Source organism: Propithecus coquereli, unplaced genomic scaffold (assembly GCF_000956105.1).
Source record: "Propithecus coquereli isolate 6110/MARCELLA unplaced genomic scaffold, Pcoq_1.0 Scaffold54, whole genome shotgun sequence".
In the NCBI taxonomy this organism is placed as follows: Eukaryota; Metazoa; Chordata; class Mammalia; order Primates; family Indriidae; genus Propithecus; species Propithecus coquereli.
Window position 1 is genome coordinate 1,562,341 of NW_012151285.1, and position 18,073 is coordinate 1,580,413.

At 50.6% G+C, this 18,073-nt stretch overlaps 1 protein-coding gene and 1 long non-coding RNA gene across 2 annotated transcripts; both read right to left on the reverse strand.

Annotated features, from left to right (window-relative positions):
- Window positions 1-2,928: 2,928 nt before the first annotated feature.
- OLIG1 (oligodendrocyte transcription factor 1) lies at window positions 2,929-5,201 on the reverse strand. The gene has a single exon (XM_012657363.1). It carries the CDS (start codon window positions 5,104-5,106, stop codon window positions 4,303-4,305), a length of 804 nt encoding a protein of 267 aa, XP_012512817.1. The 5' UTR covers window positions 5,107-5,201; the 3' UTR covers window positions 2,929-4,302.
- Window positions 5,202-10,261: 5,060 nt separating this feature from the next.
- On the reverse strand, window positions 10,262-11,779 carry LOC105820803. Its single transcript, XR_001138023.1, has 3 exons — window positions 11,749-11,779; window positions 10,889-11,064; window positions 10,262-10,736 (listed from the first exon to the last, which is right to left on the reverse strand). It is a non-coding gene; the product is annotated as an uncharacterized LOC105820803 (long non-coding RNA).
- Window positions 11,780-18,073: the final 6,294 nt, after the last annotated feature.

The following is an 18,073-nucleotide window of genomic DNA, read 5'->3' on the forward strand; positions in this document are numbered from 1 at the left end:
TTAGTAGAGACAGTGTCTCGCTCTTGCTCAGGCTGGTCTCGAACTCCTGAGCTCAAGCAGTCCTCCCACCTCAGCCTCCCAGAGTGCTAAGATTACAGGTGTGAGCCACTGACCCCTTAAAGTATATCTCGATGCCCTATTTTGCTGCCTTACATTTGTTAGGATAAACTGGGCCTTACTTGAAAACAGTATTTCAAACGACTTTCTCTACAACTAAAATCCACTGAATAAAAGTGAATTCCTGTTTTAGAAAAACATGACACTTCTCAACCCATTGCTTCGTAAGCCTGCTTTGGTGAATGTGGTCCTCTTCCTACTGGATATTTATTGAGTGTGCAGAAGAAGGAAGGGGCAGTGAAGGAGCAGGAAAATACTTTCAGAGGGAAACTCACTTTCCCTGTCAATGCACTGTATGCCGTAAGCAAAAGCATCAGTTTCATGGCTCTTCCCAACCATCACCTTGCTCTTGGCAAATTCATAAAGTATCCTTGTATAGCAGAGAAAAGCTCTTCTTCTGGCTGGCTTCCTCTATCGCCTGCCTTCCTCAACACAACAGGAGGCTCCGGGAGGTCTAGCTAGCAGGCTGAGGCTCTGAGTATTGGCTGCCAACTCGAACTAGCCTCACCTGTGTACCTGGGCAATCGGAAAAGCCAAAGAAACCCTGAACCAGAGGGGCAACATGGAAGTACTGCTGTTCATAATCTGAACTTCTGTCAATTGAAATATTTTCCCTGCTTGGGGTGGAGCCTCCTCGATGGGGCCACTTACTCTCTAAGTTATATATTTCATAAGGTTATATTTTTATGCCTGGTGTAATCAGTTTCCCTTAGAGGAGAAAATCTGTAAATAGATCATCACTACAGGCTAGGTAAATCCCATGGTGTATATAATCTGCTCTCTGTTTACTGATTGCTCACCTGGCCTCCAACACATACAACAACATAATTTCTCAGGGCCTTGTGTATTTTCCCTTTAGGGTCTGTTTACTCTAGTTGCTGGGACCTCACTTTGGTGGTTGGCTGGATGCAGGGACTTTTTGACGTTGAGCCATGTGTTCCTTCTCATCTGGCTTCTGAGGACCAGAGTACCTTTCTCAAGGAGCCTGCCTAAGACCCTCCCTGCTTTTCCAACCCCTTCAAAGGCCAGCTTAAACTTGTTCCTTCTGCACCAAGCCCTCTTCAACTAAAATCAAGTGAGGTGGGCAATTCAGCTAGCTCTTTTGCTGGTGTGGCACAGCACTGCAGATTTCAAAAATCACCTCTATGCTCTAGAAACATACGTGTATATCCTTAAGCTTTGTGCCTGTAGAATACACTGCCCTCCCATAGGCAGATGTTGAGAGGTCTGACTTTGCATTAGGGACACCATAAAATTATCTGCTGTCCATTTCATCCTACAGGACTCCTTAATGCCCGCTGATGCTATTGTTTTTAGGATGTAAACTCTTTATAAGGCACAAGTCTGCTAATCTTGCCAGGCACAATGGCCAATAAGATGCTAAATGTAGGCAGATAAATGTTTTGATGGCACCCACAACGGCCCTGCATATTCTTGTTAAATTTATTCATAATCTTCGGTGTTTCTAGAAAGCATGACAGACTGTGATTTTCTAAGTAAAATAAAAAATTACATACATGTAGTGTTACCTTTTCTATGTGGCTGGAGTGCTTGTCCCAGTTTACGAGTAGAGACAGGAGGGAAGATGAAAGCCTCCGCCCCCTTGCTTTTCTGCCCTGTAGCTTTCTGCTCCTTTTAGAGATAATTTTCGGAATGATGGTGGCATCTAGGTGCTGGAGTTGGGACCATGGGAGGAATTGTTTAGTTCTAATCTCCTAGAAATTTTTTTCAAGGAGAACCTGATTTGGTTTTGATTTCATTGTTGATTTTCACTTTTCTTTCTGTCCTTTGTCAAGATGCAAGGTAAGCAAGGACAGGCATTGAGTAAACCGAAGGCCACAATTCAAATCTGCTTATTATAAAAGCGTGTGACTTTGCTGGTGGCAGAGTGTAGGAAGAAGGAGAAATCCTTGCCTGGAATGGGTTGGTGCACAGAGCCACTTTCTCTCATGTCCTCCCCTACTTCCCCCTTAAGGAGATAGACATAGCCATGGGGGGTGCAATTTAATCTCCCCAGCACCCTCCCGCCACGTGTTCCAAAGTGAGTCCTCATTTTCTCTAAATGTATGTACATGCCTCAGATAAACCAACGTAGATAAAATTGACTAAGTCATCTTATCTGGGTTTTAATTTTCCCCAGGTGAAAGGGGACGGGTGCATTGCTCCTCCCCTACGCCCCTACATTTAAACAGTGGTTGGATTTCATTAATAACTACGAAATATTTAAATATTGCACATGAACAAGTCAACATTCCAAATTCTTCTTAACATCACCAGTAGGACAGGAAGAGCTTTCTTTACCTCTTATAAAGAATGAAATGACATCCGAAGTCATAATTTCAAAGGAGACAACCTCAACCTTATTTCAGCTTGAGGGTGGGCAGAGGGAAGTTTATACTTGGGCAATGTTGTTTAAGCTTCTGTCCCTTAAGATAGAAAAGGTGGATTTCTTAGAAAGATGTTGAGATATAAAATAATTGTATGATAAAGGTATTGCTTAACCCATTTCTCAGGGGGAGAAGTTGTAGTTAGAAGAGACTTATTCTCAAAGCTTGGCTAAGAACTAATTCCTGGAATTGTCTCCTTTCCTTCTCTGACCCACCCACCCACTCACCTACAGTCCTCACATTTCCTGTTGATGCCTGAACTTGAACTACAGCTGCCTGTTCATTGGATTATTTTACAAATTCGGAAATCAGGTTTTAAAATGTGGAACCCCAGTCATTTAACTACTAATCTTCACCCCGAGGTTCTGAATCCAGTAGGGTACCAGGACTTTTTAAATTAACAAACAAAACAGACGAAAAATGTAAAAATCAGACTTTAAATGTTTTATTTTGTTGATTCTGTACAATGCAAGGAAACAAAGTTAGAGATAAAATAAAATGCCAGTTAAATTCGGCTACTACCAACAACCAAAAACCTTAAACATAAAAATCAAAGCAAGCTGCTGAAATATCATAATATAATCTTGGGTAACGTAATTTGTTAACGCCTGTCACAAATCAAAACCGGCCACCTATGTGGTTCTTCAACTGCAAAGCCGAGAGAAGCTAGACCTGCGCAGCGCTGGTTAAAGGACGCTTCGCGCTAAGGAACTGCGCGGTCCCCGCCGTCGCCACCGCAGCTGGATGCGCTGAGCTGCTGGCGGTTTAGGGCTCCACGTCCTCCTTCATGCCTTTTAATGTGAACGTTAATTAGCGATCTTGACTGGACAGGCGACTGCGAATGCCTTGTTACCTATTTTAGTAAATCGGGAACACCGTTGTCGTGAAAGGTGGTTGGGTTTTGTTTTAAGCAAGCTCAAATGTTGGTTATGCGACCTTGGGGAAAGGGAGACGAAAAGGTGAATCTCGAGTTCTAAGTTGCATTTCTAAGAAGACCCCAGGATTTGAGTGAATATTCTCCGTTACAAAACGCCAGATCACGCGAGTCTCAAATATAGCGCTCTAAACAGCGGGTCACCAAAAGCGGACCGACTTCCCAACCCACCACGCCCAACGACCCTGCCGTTGTCATCGTCCCCACCCACTGCACCGCCACCCCAACCGTTTGGCTGCCGAGGGTCCATCTGCCTGCCACGTCCCGGACGGTGTGCACCGACTAACTGGTCTTTCTCAGCCTCTTGAGGTCCGGCAGCCTCCTCTGGCAGGGCTTGGCCGGCGGGAACGAGGGCGCCTGTGGCCTCCCGCTGGGGACAGGGAAAGAACCACCCCGTCGCCCCCGCCGCCATTCAAGCGCGATCCCTCGGCCTGGCAGCGGACGTGCTCGGGTCCCAGGAGGTCGCCCTCGGGGCTGGTCTCTCTCCACACCTAGGGCGAATCAAACCCACCGCACGGAGCCCTAAAATCCACACCAGCCCCACGAAGCGCGCGACTCCAGGGATAGGGAGAGAGACGCACCGGGTGAGAGTAAGGGGGTCGCTCACTTTCTGCCCCAAAGCAGCTGGAATCGACCCAGAACCCCAAATAGCCCCAGAGCGGCATCGAACATCCGCTCGGGTCACTTTAACTTTCCGGGAGTGGGGGCAGGGAAGGGGGCGCCCCACAGTCCCTTCCTCTGGACCAGAAGGTTCGCAATGCCCTCCTTTTTCGGCCCCGCTCTCCCTGGACGCAGGGCGCAGGGGCGCGGAGAAGCTGGGCGGCGGGAGCCCGGGCCGAGGTCGCGCCCCGGCCCGGCAGGCCCTCACTTGGAGAACTGCGCCTGCACGGCGGCCAGGCCCAGGCCGGCGGGGAGCAGGTGCGGGAACTTGCACACGGCGCAGGTGCACAGGCCAGGGCCGCCCGCGCCGCCGCCGGGGAGCGCGAACTGGCCGCACGGCGGCTCGTCGAGCGCCAGCGACAAGTACTTGGCGGGGCGCAGCGCGTCCGGGGGTCCCACGGCGCCGGGCGCCAGCAGCACGGAGCCGGGAGCGGCGGCGAGCAGGGGCAGGCCGGCCAGCAGCAGACGCGGCGCGGCGGGTCCTGCGCCCTCGCCCAGCGCGCGGCGCAGCTCCTGCAGCGAGCTGCCCAGCAGCAGGATGTAGTTGCGGGCGAGCAGCAGCGTGGCGATCTTGGAGAGCTTGCGGCCCGGCGCGCCCTGGCAGTGCGCCGCTGAGTAGGGCAGGATGACCTCGCGCAGCGCGTCCATGGCCAGGTTCAGGTCCTGCATGCGCTTCCGCTCGCGGCTGTTGATCTTGCGCCGCAGCTGCTGCTGCTGCTCCTCCTTGGCGTCCGCCCGGGCGCTGCCGCCCGCGTGCGCGCCCGATCCGGGCCCCGCGCCTGGCAGCTCGGCTGGCGCCTCCGGCTTCTCGCGAGCAGCCTTGGGGAGGAGGGGGACCGTCGTGGAGGAGGAGGAAGTGGAGGAGGAGGAAGAAGAGGAGGAGGGCGGCTGCCGGTAGCCCACCAGCTCGTAGAGGGAGGCCCCGAGCTGCAAGTCGCCGGGCCGCTGTGGCCGCAGCATGGTCCCGGGGGCCGCGTTCACGCGCGCCTGGGAAACCGCATAGTACATCTGGGGGGCACTGGGGGCGGCCGAGGGCGTCCTTCAGGAACGCCCCGGGGTGCCCGTTGGCAGGCCGCCCCTCCCCGCGGACCTGCGCGCGGGGAGCCGATGGTGGGGCACCGGACCGCGCCCGACCCCTTTAAACCCGGCTTGGGAACCTGCGGGGCCGCGGGCGGCGGGTCGCAGCCAATAGAGGCGCGAGGCCGGGCGCAGGCGTGTGATCATTGGTTGCCTGCGCCTCGGCCGGCGCGGAGGTGCCCCTGGCACCGCTCAAGGAGGTTATTGTGAGCGCCTGTGCCAGTGTCGCAGGACAGGGCCCGGCAGCGGAGGGAGGGCGCCTTTTAGGGCGAAGCGTGCTGTTCAAGGAGGACTGGTGGCATTGCTCAGGCTAAGACTCGTGTGCCTCCCTCCAGCTCCTCTCTGCCTCAACTTTTCTTTTTAATATATAGATTGTTTTTTAAAAAAATTGTGATCAAATATTCATAGCATAAAATTTACCATCTTAATCATTTTTTAGAGTCCAGTTCAGCAGTGTTAAATACACTTAGGTTGTTGTGCAACCAAACTCCAGAGCACTCTTCATATTGCAAACCTGAAACTCTAGACTCTAAACTCCCCATCTCCTTCCCCCAGCTCCTGGCAACCACCATTCTGTTCTGTCTCTGTGTATTTGTTCTGCTCAGGTAGGTTCTCATTTAAGTAGGGTCATACAATGTTTGTCTTTTAGTGACTGGCTTCACTTAGCATAATGTCTTCAAAGTGCATCCATGTTGTAGCATGTATCAGAATGTTCTTCCTTGTTAAGGCTGAATAATATTCCATTGTATGGATATACCACATTTTGTTTATCCATTCATTCATGGGTGGACACTTGAGTTGCTTCCACCTTTTGGCTATTGTGAATATGCTAGTATGGAACATTTTCTTTTGAATACGTGATTTCCTTCCAGGTTCAGAGAACTAAATTTCTGGGCTAAATGACCATAGCATTAGAATGGCTACTCCCTGCCACTCCCTCCTCCCCCTAGTCTCTCTGATAGAAAGGTTTTTATGGACAAACAAGCCCTTGGGGTCGAGTTTCTCTGCTCCCCAAAAGGGACGTGTGTTCATTCTATCAGAAACTCTACTCTTGGTTAAGCAAAACTCACTCAGAAATTGGCCTCTTATCATAAACAAAACAAAACACCTACATAGTCCTATCTGTTGAGGGTGGGACTGAATCTTTTTCTTCCCCAAATAAAACAGCATTACTAGGTGGCTATGGACGTTTTCTACCGCCAACATCAGTGCATACTGCTGCAACTTGTCATCAGAACATTGCAGAATGTACTGGGGGAAGAGGACCTTTTGATATTTAAACCTCTACTATCCAGTATGGTGGCCACTAGCCACTTGGGTGTTTAAATGAAAATTAATTAAAATTAAGTTAAAAATTGAGTTCTCCAGTTGCACTAGCGTTGGTTCAGGTGCTTAGTAGTCACAGGTGGCCAGTGGCTATCTACGGACAGCACAGACATAGAACATTTTCTTCATCGCAGAAAGTTCCACTGGACAATGCTAACCTAGAGTGTAACACACAAAAAATGAGCTTCCTCCATCTAAGGGCTGCCTGGTCTGAGAAGAGAGACACTGCTGAAGGGCCTGTCCACCATGGGAAGTGATCTCTGCTCTAGGAGCCCATTGGCTATGCCTGATGATTTTAGGGCTGCTTTGTTTTTGTTTTCTTCCACATTCGCTCCGTAGGCTCACTCTGGTCTCTGCTTCCAACCTGCACCTCCGCCTGTAACATCCTGCCTATGCCTCGGGTGCAGCTCCAACCTCACCTTCTTCTGGAAGCCTTGGTGATTTCTCATCTTCCTCCTTTCAGCATGCCTGGCAAACCATTGACAGCATTTCTCCATAGCCTCCATTGTATCACGTGGGCACCATCTCTGCATTTGGCTGTGATTGTTTTGAGGGCAGGGACCATCTGTTCATTTCTGTATCCTCGCAAAGCCCAGCACAGTGCTTTGAACCTCCTGTGTGTCCAGGAGGTATCTAAGGATGGGTCTGTAATCTCCACTAGATCTCGGGCTCATCCCTTAACTGTGCAGACCCGCTACAGTGCTCGAACCCGAGTGTTTCCTATAGGTTCTATAGGGAGGGAAGGAACCTGGTAGGACCCCCAACCCTCAGAGGGGCCTGGCCTGTGACATGGTGATAGAGGCCCTGCTTTGGAGAGAGAAGGGGGCCTTGGCAGGAAGAGGTGAGTCCCCAAACAGAACCATCTGGGCAGGAAGAGGGGGCAGAGAGAGAGAGAGAGAGAGAGAGAGAGAGACCAAGGAAGTAGCCTTGGAAGTTTCAAGCTATTAAGTTTAACACCTCCCTAATCATTTCACTGTTTGCAATTGGTTCTCACAGGACCCCTGGTGAGCTGGGCATTTTTGATCTCTGCTGTACATGGTAAAAGTAAGGCTTTTATCTACACCTTCCCCCCCCCCTCAGCGGGTAGGGAATTACTGGGTACCCTCAGGAGAGGCAGAACTGCAACCCCAACAGCTGGCTTCCTGGACTCCCTCCAGCTGGACCAGACTTCTGGGAAGCCGAGGAGGGAGCCATGATGGAAGAAGGTTGGGGACCGGGTGTAAGGATGGAGGGGCCAACCTAGGCCAAGCCAGTGCTGACAAGTTGATGGGTTCCAACTATGTTCCTGAAAAGAGGGGCCCCAGGGTCCTGTCACCACGAGCCCTGCACCAACCCCCTTGGCCCTGCCCACCCTCGCTCTCAGGACCCTTCTGTCCTGTAGCTGAAGTGCCAGATTGGGGAAGGCCCTGGTGACCTCCCCCTCCAGCTTCCTCTTCCCACATCCAAGGTACCCTGGGACCTTCCCTTGCCAGCAGGAGGAGGAAGCAGATGAGGAAGACAGAACCTAACACCTCACACAGAGTTGCCTAAATTGCACCCTCCACATTTCCCAGTGACAAGCAGGGGTGCTCAGAAATCAAAGAGATGGAAACATGCATGCTGCTCTTTCCCCCCAAAGTACCCCTCATTACTGTGGGTGTCCCTGAGGGTTCCCTTTAGCCCTTGGTCTCACCTCATCTCCTGCTCCTTGGAGGAGAACTCCCCTCTCCCCTGGCCAAGGACACTGTCAATTGGACGTGCTGGTCAGTGTGTATTTAAGTGCCCTTGGTGGAGGGCTCCACAAGAGAGTTCTGGGTGGCCATACGGACCCAGCATGGGCACAGGATTTGCTGCTCGTTGGAGCTGGTGACTTGGATGGTCCCTTGTGCTGGGCTGAAGCTGCAGCGGCATGCAAAGTGTGACAGCTGGCAAGGGCTGGCGAGTCACCGTGGCTGCTGGCAGGGGCTCCCGGGGCTGTCTCAAGGGGAGGCAGCTGCTGTGGCCTCCCACATTCAGGACATACTTGGGGAGCAACTTGCATCCACCATAACAACCGCTCTTGTGTTTGCCTAAAGGGGCTTGTGTGTGTGTGTTGGTGACTCCTTTCACCCTGAGGAGGTGTGTGTGTCAGGCTTCCTTTTCCTTGTGTCTTCCCCAACCCTGCCTCCCACCCTTGCTTTTAGGTCAAGAAGCTCCAACCTTGGAAATGGCAGATGCTGGAAACTCGAGACCTCAGTGACGTGTGAGTGTGTTTTGAATGTAGCACCGTCCATCTCCTGTGTAAGCACAGAGACAGGCTGTGTTGCTGCAAAGCCCTCTGTTGTCCCCCAAGAGACTGTCTTCTCGCAGAAGGCTAGCTAAGTGTAAAAGGTTGTCTTTGCTAAAACTTGCTGTTTAAACTGGCTAGAGCTTAGGCCTGCAATGGAAAAATGAAGTTCACGTTTTAAGTGCTACTTTCTTCTACGAAGATCAAATTCGTTGGAAGTTTAAATTACCCACTAAGCACTGACATTCATGCCTTTGTTATAAAAAGTGGCAGCCACGTCCAATGCTTGCCCTGTAGCAGGATCTCCCAACCCATCCAAATATGACCCTGTCTGGAACACAAAAGGCAGAGAAGCTGCAGAGAGGGGCCCTAGCTTCTTTCCAAATTTCCCTTTTCTAGGTAGAGGGGAGTAATGGTAGAGAGAGATGATGGGACAAGAAGATGGAGTACCTTTTGGTAGTTGTTCTTGGATGGACAGGAACTCTTTAGAGACACTTGGTCCCATCTCACCTGGGGACCAGTATGCCAGAATCTCAGTCACACTTAGAAAGAGTTCAGGTTAAATAAAGATTACTGCTGGGAAAATGTGAAAGGATATGAATTTTGTTTATTTTCCAAAGAGAATACAAGTTAAACAAGTTGTCATGAATGGACACAATGTTTATAGCTACTGATGATGTTGCTTGAAAGCTATATAGCTATCACAGTGGTTTTTATTTACAATGTGAGAAGACATAGGCAATAATACAGTATTTCGTCTTCTGCTTACAACACTAAAGATTATCCAATGTAGTAGGTGTGTTTTACAAATATCGTAAGGAGGTTTATTTTATTTTTAACAAATGTTATTTCGCCTTATTTTAATAAAGTTTACTACTTAAGATTATTTCTGAATCCAAATTTGTTCTACAACATGTGTTTGGTTTTTTTATGGGAGAAAGTTAAAAGGAAAGAAAAATAGGGAAAGAAATTAGACAGCATCTGTGTATTTTGGGGGGATTGGTTCCTTTTAATATCAAAAGCTTGATTTAGCTACTGGTGACATAGCTCAAAGAGATGGGCAAATGCTTTCCTCCCCCCCTAAACTCAGGGTGACCTATCAGAAGTAGAAATTTTTATTTTTTCTGCAAGCACCAAACACTAAAATTCCACACATCACTAGGACTCTATAAAAATGCATATTAATACATCTCACTATATATCTGAAAAGGACTATTCTTTAAAAGAAACTTCAAATAATCATTGTGAAATGCATTATAGAAAGAGAAGCATATTTTTTTGTGTCAAATATGATTGAAGATAGTTTCTGCCACATCAAAACTTACGAGCAGATTGGCAGAATTTTAGGCAGAGAAATAGAATATAACTAACAGATCCTCTGAGTGAGTGTGATTTAAAAAATAGCAGTGAATTAAGATATGTATATTAACACATGCAAGTTGGTGTCTGAAGGGTTGGTTTGGGGCAAAACAAAAATATTCTCTGAGCCTCCCTGAAGTTAGTAGCTAAAGCCAAATGTTCCAAAGGCTTACACTGATACAATAAAAAGAGACAATTTGCTTGGAAGGCTGTGGCTAATTTATAACACAATGTCCAATGTCATGGTTAGTTTTGTTGCAAAAATTTGGCAGTTTAACCCAGAGTCTCAGGCAGCCTGAAAAGATGTGAGCGATTCTGGCTGCAGCATCTTTCACTCGCTGGATGTTCCAAATGGTTCAAACAAGCCCTTTCATAGAGACGCGGGGCCAAGTGTGCTCAAAGGAATGAGGGGAAACAAAGGTGGCTCTGAAGTCATTTCCCCGCACTGGGTCCAGCCATCCGGTTTCACTCTTTCCCCATTGAACGGGCAGAATGCAACAGGAAGAGCAGGGATGAAAGAGAACAAACAGGCCGATGTGTTTGGGCAGAGAATGGAGAGAGGCCGGGGCGCTGAGCTGCTAAACTTTCATTTGAGGTCTTCAGAAAGGAGTGAATGATGAATTATAGAAACCTGAAAGGTAATAAAATATGGGTCACTGAAGCCCTGAGGCCAAGTTCCTAAAACACCTGCAGAGGCAGAAGCTTCTGGAAGTCAGTGCAGCCCCGCAGTTGCTGGGCAGATACCCTGCCCAAGGCACAGAAGGGGACTGTTCACAAGCTCACCTGTTGTTTTCCTCTTGGCTCCCGGTCCGGTGTTGCCCAGTGTAGAGCTAGCGCCTGGACCTGACTCCAGATTAGACCACCAGGGGAAAGAAAGGCAGTGTGCAGACTTCCCAGGGTGCAGTTAAGGAGACCGCAGCGTGGAGGCCACCGCCTTCCTCCCTCGAAGGCGCTCTGACCTGGAAATATTAACTCAATGGTGAAGACTCTTTGAGTTAAACATGTAAATCTGCTCTGCTGAAATATTTCAAGGCTTTTCTATGCAAAAGCTCAGCCTGTTTATGTCTCACAAAGAAGTGTCCTCATCCCTGGATTGGGGATAAGAGTTGGCTATACTCATTTGAGCCTCAGTTTCCTCATCTATAAAATGGGGACAATATTATTCATCTCCTAACGTTGTTATAAAGCTTAGAAGGAAATGTAAGTAAGAGGGCCAGCCCAGAGCCTGGCACATAGTGATATCTCAGTAAAATGATAACAGTAACCAATATTTATTGCATACTTAGTATGTGCCAGGTACCACAGAAGGACACTTGGTTCATGGTTTTCATTCAGACTAAAGCAGTGTTCCAGTTTGGTTTGCTTTAAGTACATGGTTTCTCTGCATCAAGCATATGGGGTTTTCTAGCTCCTTCTAGCCCCTGAATGCTATGGAGGCTCCACCCACATGGCTCTGTTTTAGAGCTGCTATCCCGGACACCATGAACCAAAATCCAGCAACTACTTGCTAGAGAAATTGTATGGATGTGAGCTCAGAATTACCCCAAACACCATCAGAGAGGGCAGCGGTGCCAACTTCAAAGCCAGACTAAACCCTGGCTCCCTCACTTACTAGCTGTGTGACTTGGGACAAGACACTTAACCTGTCAGTGCCTCAGTTTCCTCCCTTTGCAAAACAAGAATGAAAATAGAACTTACAGGCTTCTGGTGGAGATAGAATGAGTTGCTATGTGGAAGGCACTGAGAACAATGCATGGATACAGTGTTAACTGTTATTATCAGTTTATTAACCTTTGTTATGAGTTGATTGTGTCCTCCGAAAAATTCATGCTGAAATCCTAACCCAGGCACCTCAGAATGTGACTTACTTGGAAGTAGGGTTGTTACAGGTGTAATTAGTTAAGATGAAGTCATTAAGGTGGGCCTCCAATCCAATATGACTGGTATCCTTAAAAAAGGGGGAACTTTGGACACAGACACTGGCACAGGAAGAACGCCGTGTGAAGACAAAGGCAGAGATCCCGGTGGTGCTTCTACAAGCCAAGCAACACCAAAGACTGTCAGCGATCCCCAAACGCTAGAGGAGAGGCCTAGAGCAAATTCTCCCTCATTATCCTCAGAAGGAACCAACCCTGCCAACTCCTTCATCTTGGAATTCTGGTCTCCAGAACCATGAGACAATAAACGTCTGTAGTTCAAGTCCACCCAGCCTATGGAACTTGTTTATGGCAGCCCCAGGAAGCTGAGACAGCCTCCGCCTGACTCCTCTTAAGAATTAGAGCCCAGGCTCTGTGGCGAGACCCTCAGGGCTCAAACCCAGCCTTGCCACATCCAGGTTTATGACCTTGGACAGATTCCTTAACCTCCCTGTGCCTGAGTTATTCATCTGTAAATGAAGGTCATGAATATATTGATACCTACCTCACGGGTGCTTTTAGAAGCAAGGGTCAGATGGGTGTCCGGCCCACCATCGTGTCGGCTGCTCTGTGTAGCTTGATTGGTTTCCAGGGACAGAGTCTGGAGGCAGAACTCTGCTCCAGGCAGAACTCTGCTCAGATTACCTGGGGGTCTTGTTAAGATGCAGATTCTGGTTTGGTTTGAGTGGGGCCCGGGATTCTATATTTCTAATAAGCTCCCAGATGAAGCCAATGCCAGGTGGATGACTACACTTCAAGCAGCACTTAGATCATTGCACCTGGTCCCAACAGGATAAGGAGCCTGAGTTTTAAAAGAAGCCCTCTTCCCATACCCATGCCACTCAGGCACACGCATATTCAATGGAGTGTTCAGCCACGATTGAAGAAAGAGCAAAGTCGTCTTCAGAGAAAAGGATGAGGAAATGAACAGAGGCCACCACCCTACATCAGGGAGGGCTGTGTGTTGACAAGGAGACAGGTTCAGATGGATGAGCCCGAGACCTGGGATTTGTCCTGCCCCGGGGAGGACGGGGCTGGCTGGGTGAGATGTGGAGGATGAAGAAGACGTGCTGGGAACATGGGCCACGCCCGTCCTTCTGTGGGGACTTTGACTCCGCTGTTCTCTCTGCCTGGAAGCTTCCACCCAGACATTGCTGAGGTCTTAGTGAAGATGTGAGCCCCTAAAGAGGACTGCTCCCCACTGGTTACTCTGTGGTATCCTCGCTGCTTAATTTTCTTCTTGGCACTTAGCAGCAGCTGGAACCACCTGGTCACCTGCTTGCCTACTGGTTTAGATGTGTCTGTTTCTCGGCTCTAGAGAGTACGTTTCGTGGAAGTCCTGTTCTTGGCCGGATCCTCAGTGCCTTGGACAGGGCTGGTCCCTGAACTGGTGCTCAATAAAGACTTGAATGAATGAATGAAGATGAAGAATCTAGACTGACCGACTAGAGTTCACAGAATGCTCTCTGTGTGCACAGCCCTGTGCCAGGCCCTGGGAGAAAGCGAGGCTCCCTGCCGTCTAGGAATGCTTAATCTGCTGGAGGATATGAAGTGTGCCTGTGTGAACACCTGCCCAGCAATAGCAGGTTACCCAGAAGAGCCAAATAATGACACCGACAAGGGGAAAAGCCTACGTGTGGGGCGCCAGGGGAGGTAAGCAGAGCTGCTGTAGACCAGAGCACACCAAGCACCCAGGACCTTGTTAAAATGCAAAGTCTGGAGTCCAGTTCAGTGGGTCCGCGTGGAACTCAAGATTCTTCATTTTGATCAAGTGCCCAGGTGCTGCTGCTGCTCTGAGGACCACAGTTTTGGGGACAGCGAGGCATTACTTTCGAGGTTTGGGTGAAAGAGAGGTTGCTTGCAGCTGAGGCATCCTGGAGGGGCGTTTGACAGGATGAGAGGGTGGGGGATTTGAGAAGGGGACGAGCAGAGGGTGGAGTCAGGCGAGGAGGGACGGACCGCAGAGAATGGGAACAGGAGGGAAGGCCAGGTGAGGAGGCTGGAAGAATGGAGGGGTCATGCAGGGAAACCGCCCCCACCCACCGCCACCGTGACAGGCAGCCTCCCTGCAGTCTTGTTTTTAAAAGCAGTTCCTAGAAGGATTGAGACAGCAGTACATTGCCTTCCTCTGGTCTGTCAACGATCAGTCAGAACATGTTTTCAGAAATGTTGCAACCTGAGATTGCCCCACAAGGTGCTGTGCAGGCGCAGAGCTAGCTCCGCTCAACATGCACTGTCAACTCTAAGCAGCTGTGCCGGGGGTGTTTCCTGTGCATGAACAGCCCCGCACTTAGTTTTTGCAAACCACTTTCACATCTGCTTTCTCATTTTTAGCCTTATGAAATCCCTACAAGGCTGAGAGGGCAACTGCCCATTTTGCAGGCGAGGAAACTGAGGCCCAGAGAGAGTCAGGGGCCAGCCCAATACGGATGCAGAGCCCAGACTAAGACAGACAGAGAAGAATGTTCTCTGCATCTTTCATGCCGTGCCTCTTGCCTTGTGCTCATAAGTGTTAATATGCGTACAGGATTGGAGACCACAGCTCTTTGATCGGAAAAACCTTCCCAGGAATTTCGTGGAATGATGATCTCTTGATCACCAGAGTTTTCTTGCCAGGATGGTACAGTCAAGCCCAACGGTGCTGGAATGCCAGAATATTCTCGAATCTCCTGGGGGTGGGCTTGGCCGCCTGTCACGTCAGCTCCCCCCACCATTGAGAGGGACAGGGGTGCAGCTGTGACAACTGGCACTGCTTCCCATGTCACACGGAGCGAAGGGCAGGGCCGATTTCATGCTCCTTGTCCCCTAGTGTGACCTTTACTATCCTGGCGCATGGCAGCTGCTTGTCTCTGCACGAGGGGGCAGGAAGTATTATGTTGTTGTTAATAACACTCAAGAAGAGCAGTAACACCATTATTAACTCCCTTGATCCTTCCTGATTTTAACCATGGATCCATTTAAGTTACACGGAGTGTTTAGGGCACAGTTTCATTTGCTTTGACAGAGCAGGGACTTGCTTGCATTGTTAGACTGTTGCCAAGAAAGCAGGATTCGTGTGCCCTTTGTCAAAGGGGAGAATTAAGGTAGCTGTCACTCTCCAGGTCTAGAATTCGGGCGCACCGAGAGTCGCAGAAATGAGTATTAGCCTGGATCAACACTGTGCTACTAGCAAGGCCTGGACCTTCCCAGGTCTCCCCGCCCTGGGCTTGGGTCCAGCCAGCTGGGCCACCCTTCTCTGGCTTCTGCTTGGTTTCCTCTGTTCCAGGCCTGCCTGCTCGGAGCTGTTGTAGCCTGATGGGCAGAGGGGGTCACTGCTGCTGGAGAGGCCCCTGAAATGCCCTCGGGGTACAGCTCTTCTGGACACACAGACACACACCCCTTATGCTGCCTCTAGCCCACCCTCCGTAGCGCGGCTTCAGGCCACGGTCACGGGTTGCAGTGTACACAACACACTCAACACAGACAACCCAGACTCCCCCCTCGCCGCTGTCTCCTCCAGCGTCCACGGCCAGTTTTCAGTTTTGCTCTTTCCATCCCTTCGCCTTTCCAATCTCTCTGCTGTGCTCTCCTTTATTCTACACATTAATTCAGCACATTCCCAGCGCCGGTGCCCAAACTTGTCTGCCCAAACCCATCCCCTCGCCCTGTATCGACAGGGTCACCCTCCTCAGGAGAGTTGTTTGCACACACCCTGCGACGCATTCCTGCCTTCTAGCCCAACAAGCGCTTTCCCTGGGGGCACTTCTGGCGAGGGACGTTCTCTGTATCTTATTACACTGATGGTACGAGCCGCCTGCAGTCCAGAGGAAGGGAGGCATCGTGAGCTGGCGACACCCCAACAGGTGCCCACTCTGTAGACCCTTCATCCGTTCATGCTCAGTGTCCTGCCCTGTCCTCCCCCGGGACTGTAGTGTCAACGGGTCCCCAGCCTGGCCGAGCTACCCCTCGGTAGGACTCAGAGGACCCACATTTCCCACGTTGCTCCCTTTTCTACCCTCCCTGTTCTTGGCTGGCTGCTGTGCAGGTGTTGGAAATAGCAGCCCACGTCGAGGCTACGCGGTGGTTGCACGTCTGTGGGACACTCTGTGCCGAGTGGGGAATGAAGTGATCAGCCGTGTTACAGCCTGATGGTCAAACCCCGACGTCTCCAGTTCTCTGCGGTCATGGTCTGAACCGGAGCTGCCGCTGGACGCCCCAACTCAGGCCACCTGCACTGGGCCCGCGCTGTAGAGGCCACACTCAGGCCTTGTCTGGCTGTCCCTCTCCATGGGCGAGGTGTACACAGGGCCAGGGGACGTGTCCACCCAGACCTCGCCCCCCTCCCGTGCACGTGCATGAGGCCTGCAGCGCAGGACAGAGCTGGGGTGGGGAGAGAAGAGGGACGGGATGCAGGACGTGGGGCCCTATTTCCGCTCTTCCTTCTGGGTCCCACAATATTAGGACTGGCATGGTTGGACCCTTCAGTTTTTTTTTTTTTTTATTTTGAGACAAAGTCTCACTCTGTTGCCCTGGCTAGAGTGAGTGCCGTGGCATCATCCTAGCTCACAGCAACCTCAAACTCCTGGGCTCAAGCGATCCTCCTGCCTCAGCCTCCCAAGTAGCTGGGACTACAGGCATGCGCCACCATGCCCAGCTAATTTTTTTCTATGTATTTTTAGTTGTCTGATTAATTTCTTTCTAATTTTAGTAGAGACGGGGTCTTGCTCTTGCTCAGGCTGGTTTCGAACTCCTGAGCTCAAACAATCCGCCCGCCTCGGCCTCCCAGAGAGCTAGGATTACAGGCGTGAGCCACCGCGCCCGGCCAACCCTTCAGTTTTTACTTTCTTCTGAACAAATCACCCACACACAAGCTTCCTCCAAAGGACATGGGAGAAAACCACCCGAGCCCCAATTTTGAACAAAGTGTAAATCAGACAGGTTGTCTCCCCTCCCTCAAAAGCTTTTAGCTTCCTTACATGCTTAGAATTAAATCCAACGGCCCAAAGGCTCTACCCAACCTGGCCCGAGCTTTTGTGCTTTTGGAAGCAGCTGCCACATTAGAAGTCCAGCAACCTTGCTCGAGGGGCCCAGAGAGGGAGTACCCTGAGACTATAGGGGGGTCTGCTTGCCTCTCAGACCCTTCGTCCTGCCTCTCTTCCACCTCCAGCCCTGCAGTGACTCTGCTCCAACCGCACAGGCCCCACGGGTCCTTCTGCAACACCCCAATCTCAGCCCTGCCTCAGCACCGTTGCTCTCGAAGCTTCCCATGCTTGGAGCGCCTTTCCTGCAGAGCCTGGCACTATGCACACTTCTCCAGGTTCTTCTCCAAAGTCATCTTATCCGAGCTGCCTTCCCTGACCCCTATAACCATCCCTACTTTTTTCCCTGTGAGATTTGTTTTCTTTTCTACCTAAAACTATATTTAAACATTTTTGTCCCCAGGGCCCAGGACTGTGCCCGGGACATATAAAGTCCTGGACAAGCACTTGAATGATGGAATGAACCCCAGCCATCAAGTTCCTTAACTACCTTCAGGCTGTTTGGTCGCATAAAGAGAGATCTTTGCGGCAATCTTTTTATAGATGCATCTGTGACTTTGGGAAACAAAACATCCCTAGTGGGTGTAGTAACTGACCCCGTTCCCCTCCCCTACCTCCCGTTTGTCTTTTCCAATTTGAGGAGGACCCCATTGAGAGCTGTCTTTCTCTCCTGGGGTACTACACGGCCTCAGATGACAGTGCTCGTGTACGGCCAGTCTCCACGCCACATCCTACAGAGGTGACTCCAGCCTGCCACACAGGGTGGTCAGATCCTCCCTTCTCCTCTGCTGTCTGTGCACAAATCCCCACGAAGAGTCCGTGGAGACCAGACGGCCTTCGGTTTCTCATCTCAGACTTCCCCCGGGGCTGCTATCAGGCTTGAGCAATTGCTTGCGTGCTTGCTGCAAACTGCTTTCGTTCACTTTTGCACCCAGGGGAATTTTCCGTCCTTGGCTGGATGGTGCCATCCACGTTTGTCCAGTGCCGATGCTGGAGGATTGGCAGACCCGGCCTCCTGCACGCTGCCCTCAGGA

Excerpts from the sequence above, each read along its gene's own strand:
- OLIG1 (XM_012657363.1), bottom strand. The coding sequence starts at position 5,106 with ATGTACTATGCGGTTTCCCAGGCGCGCGTGAACGCGGCCCCCGGGACC.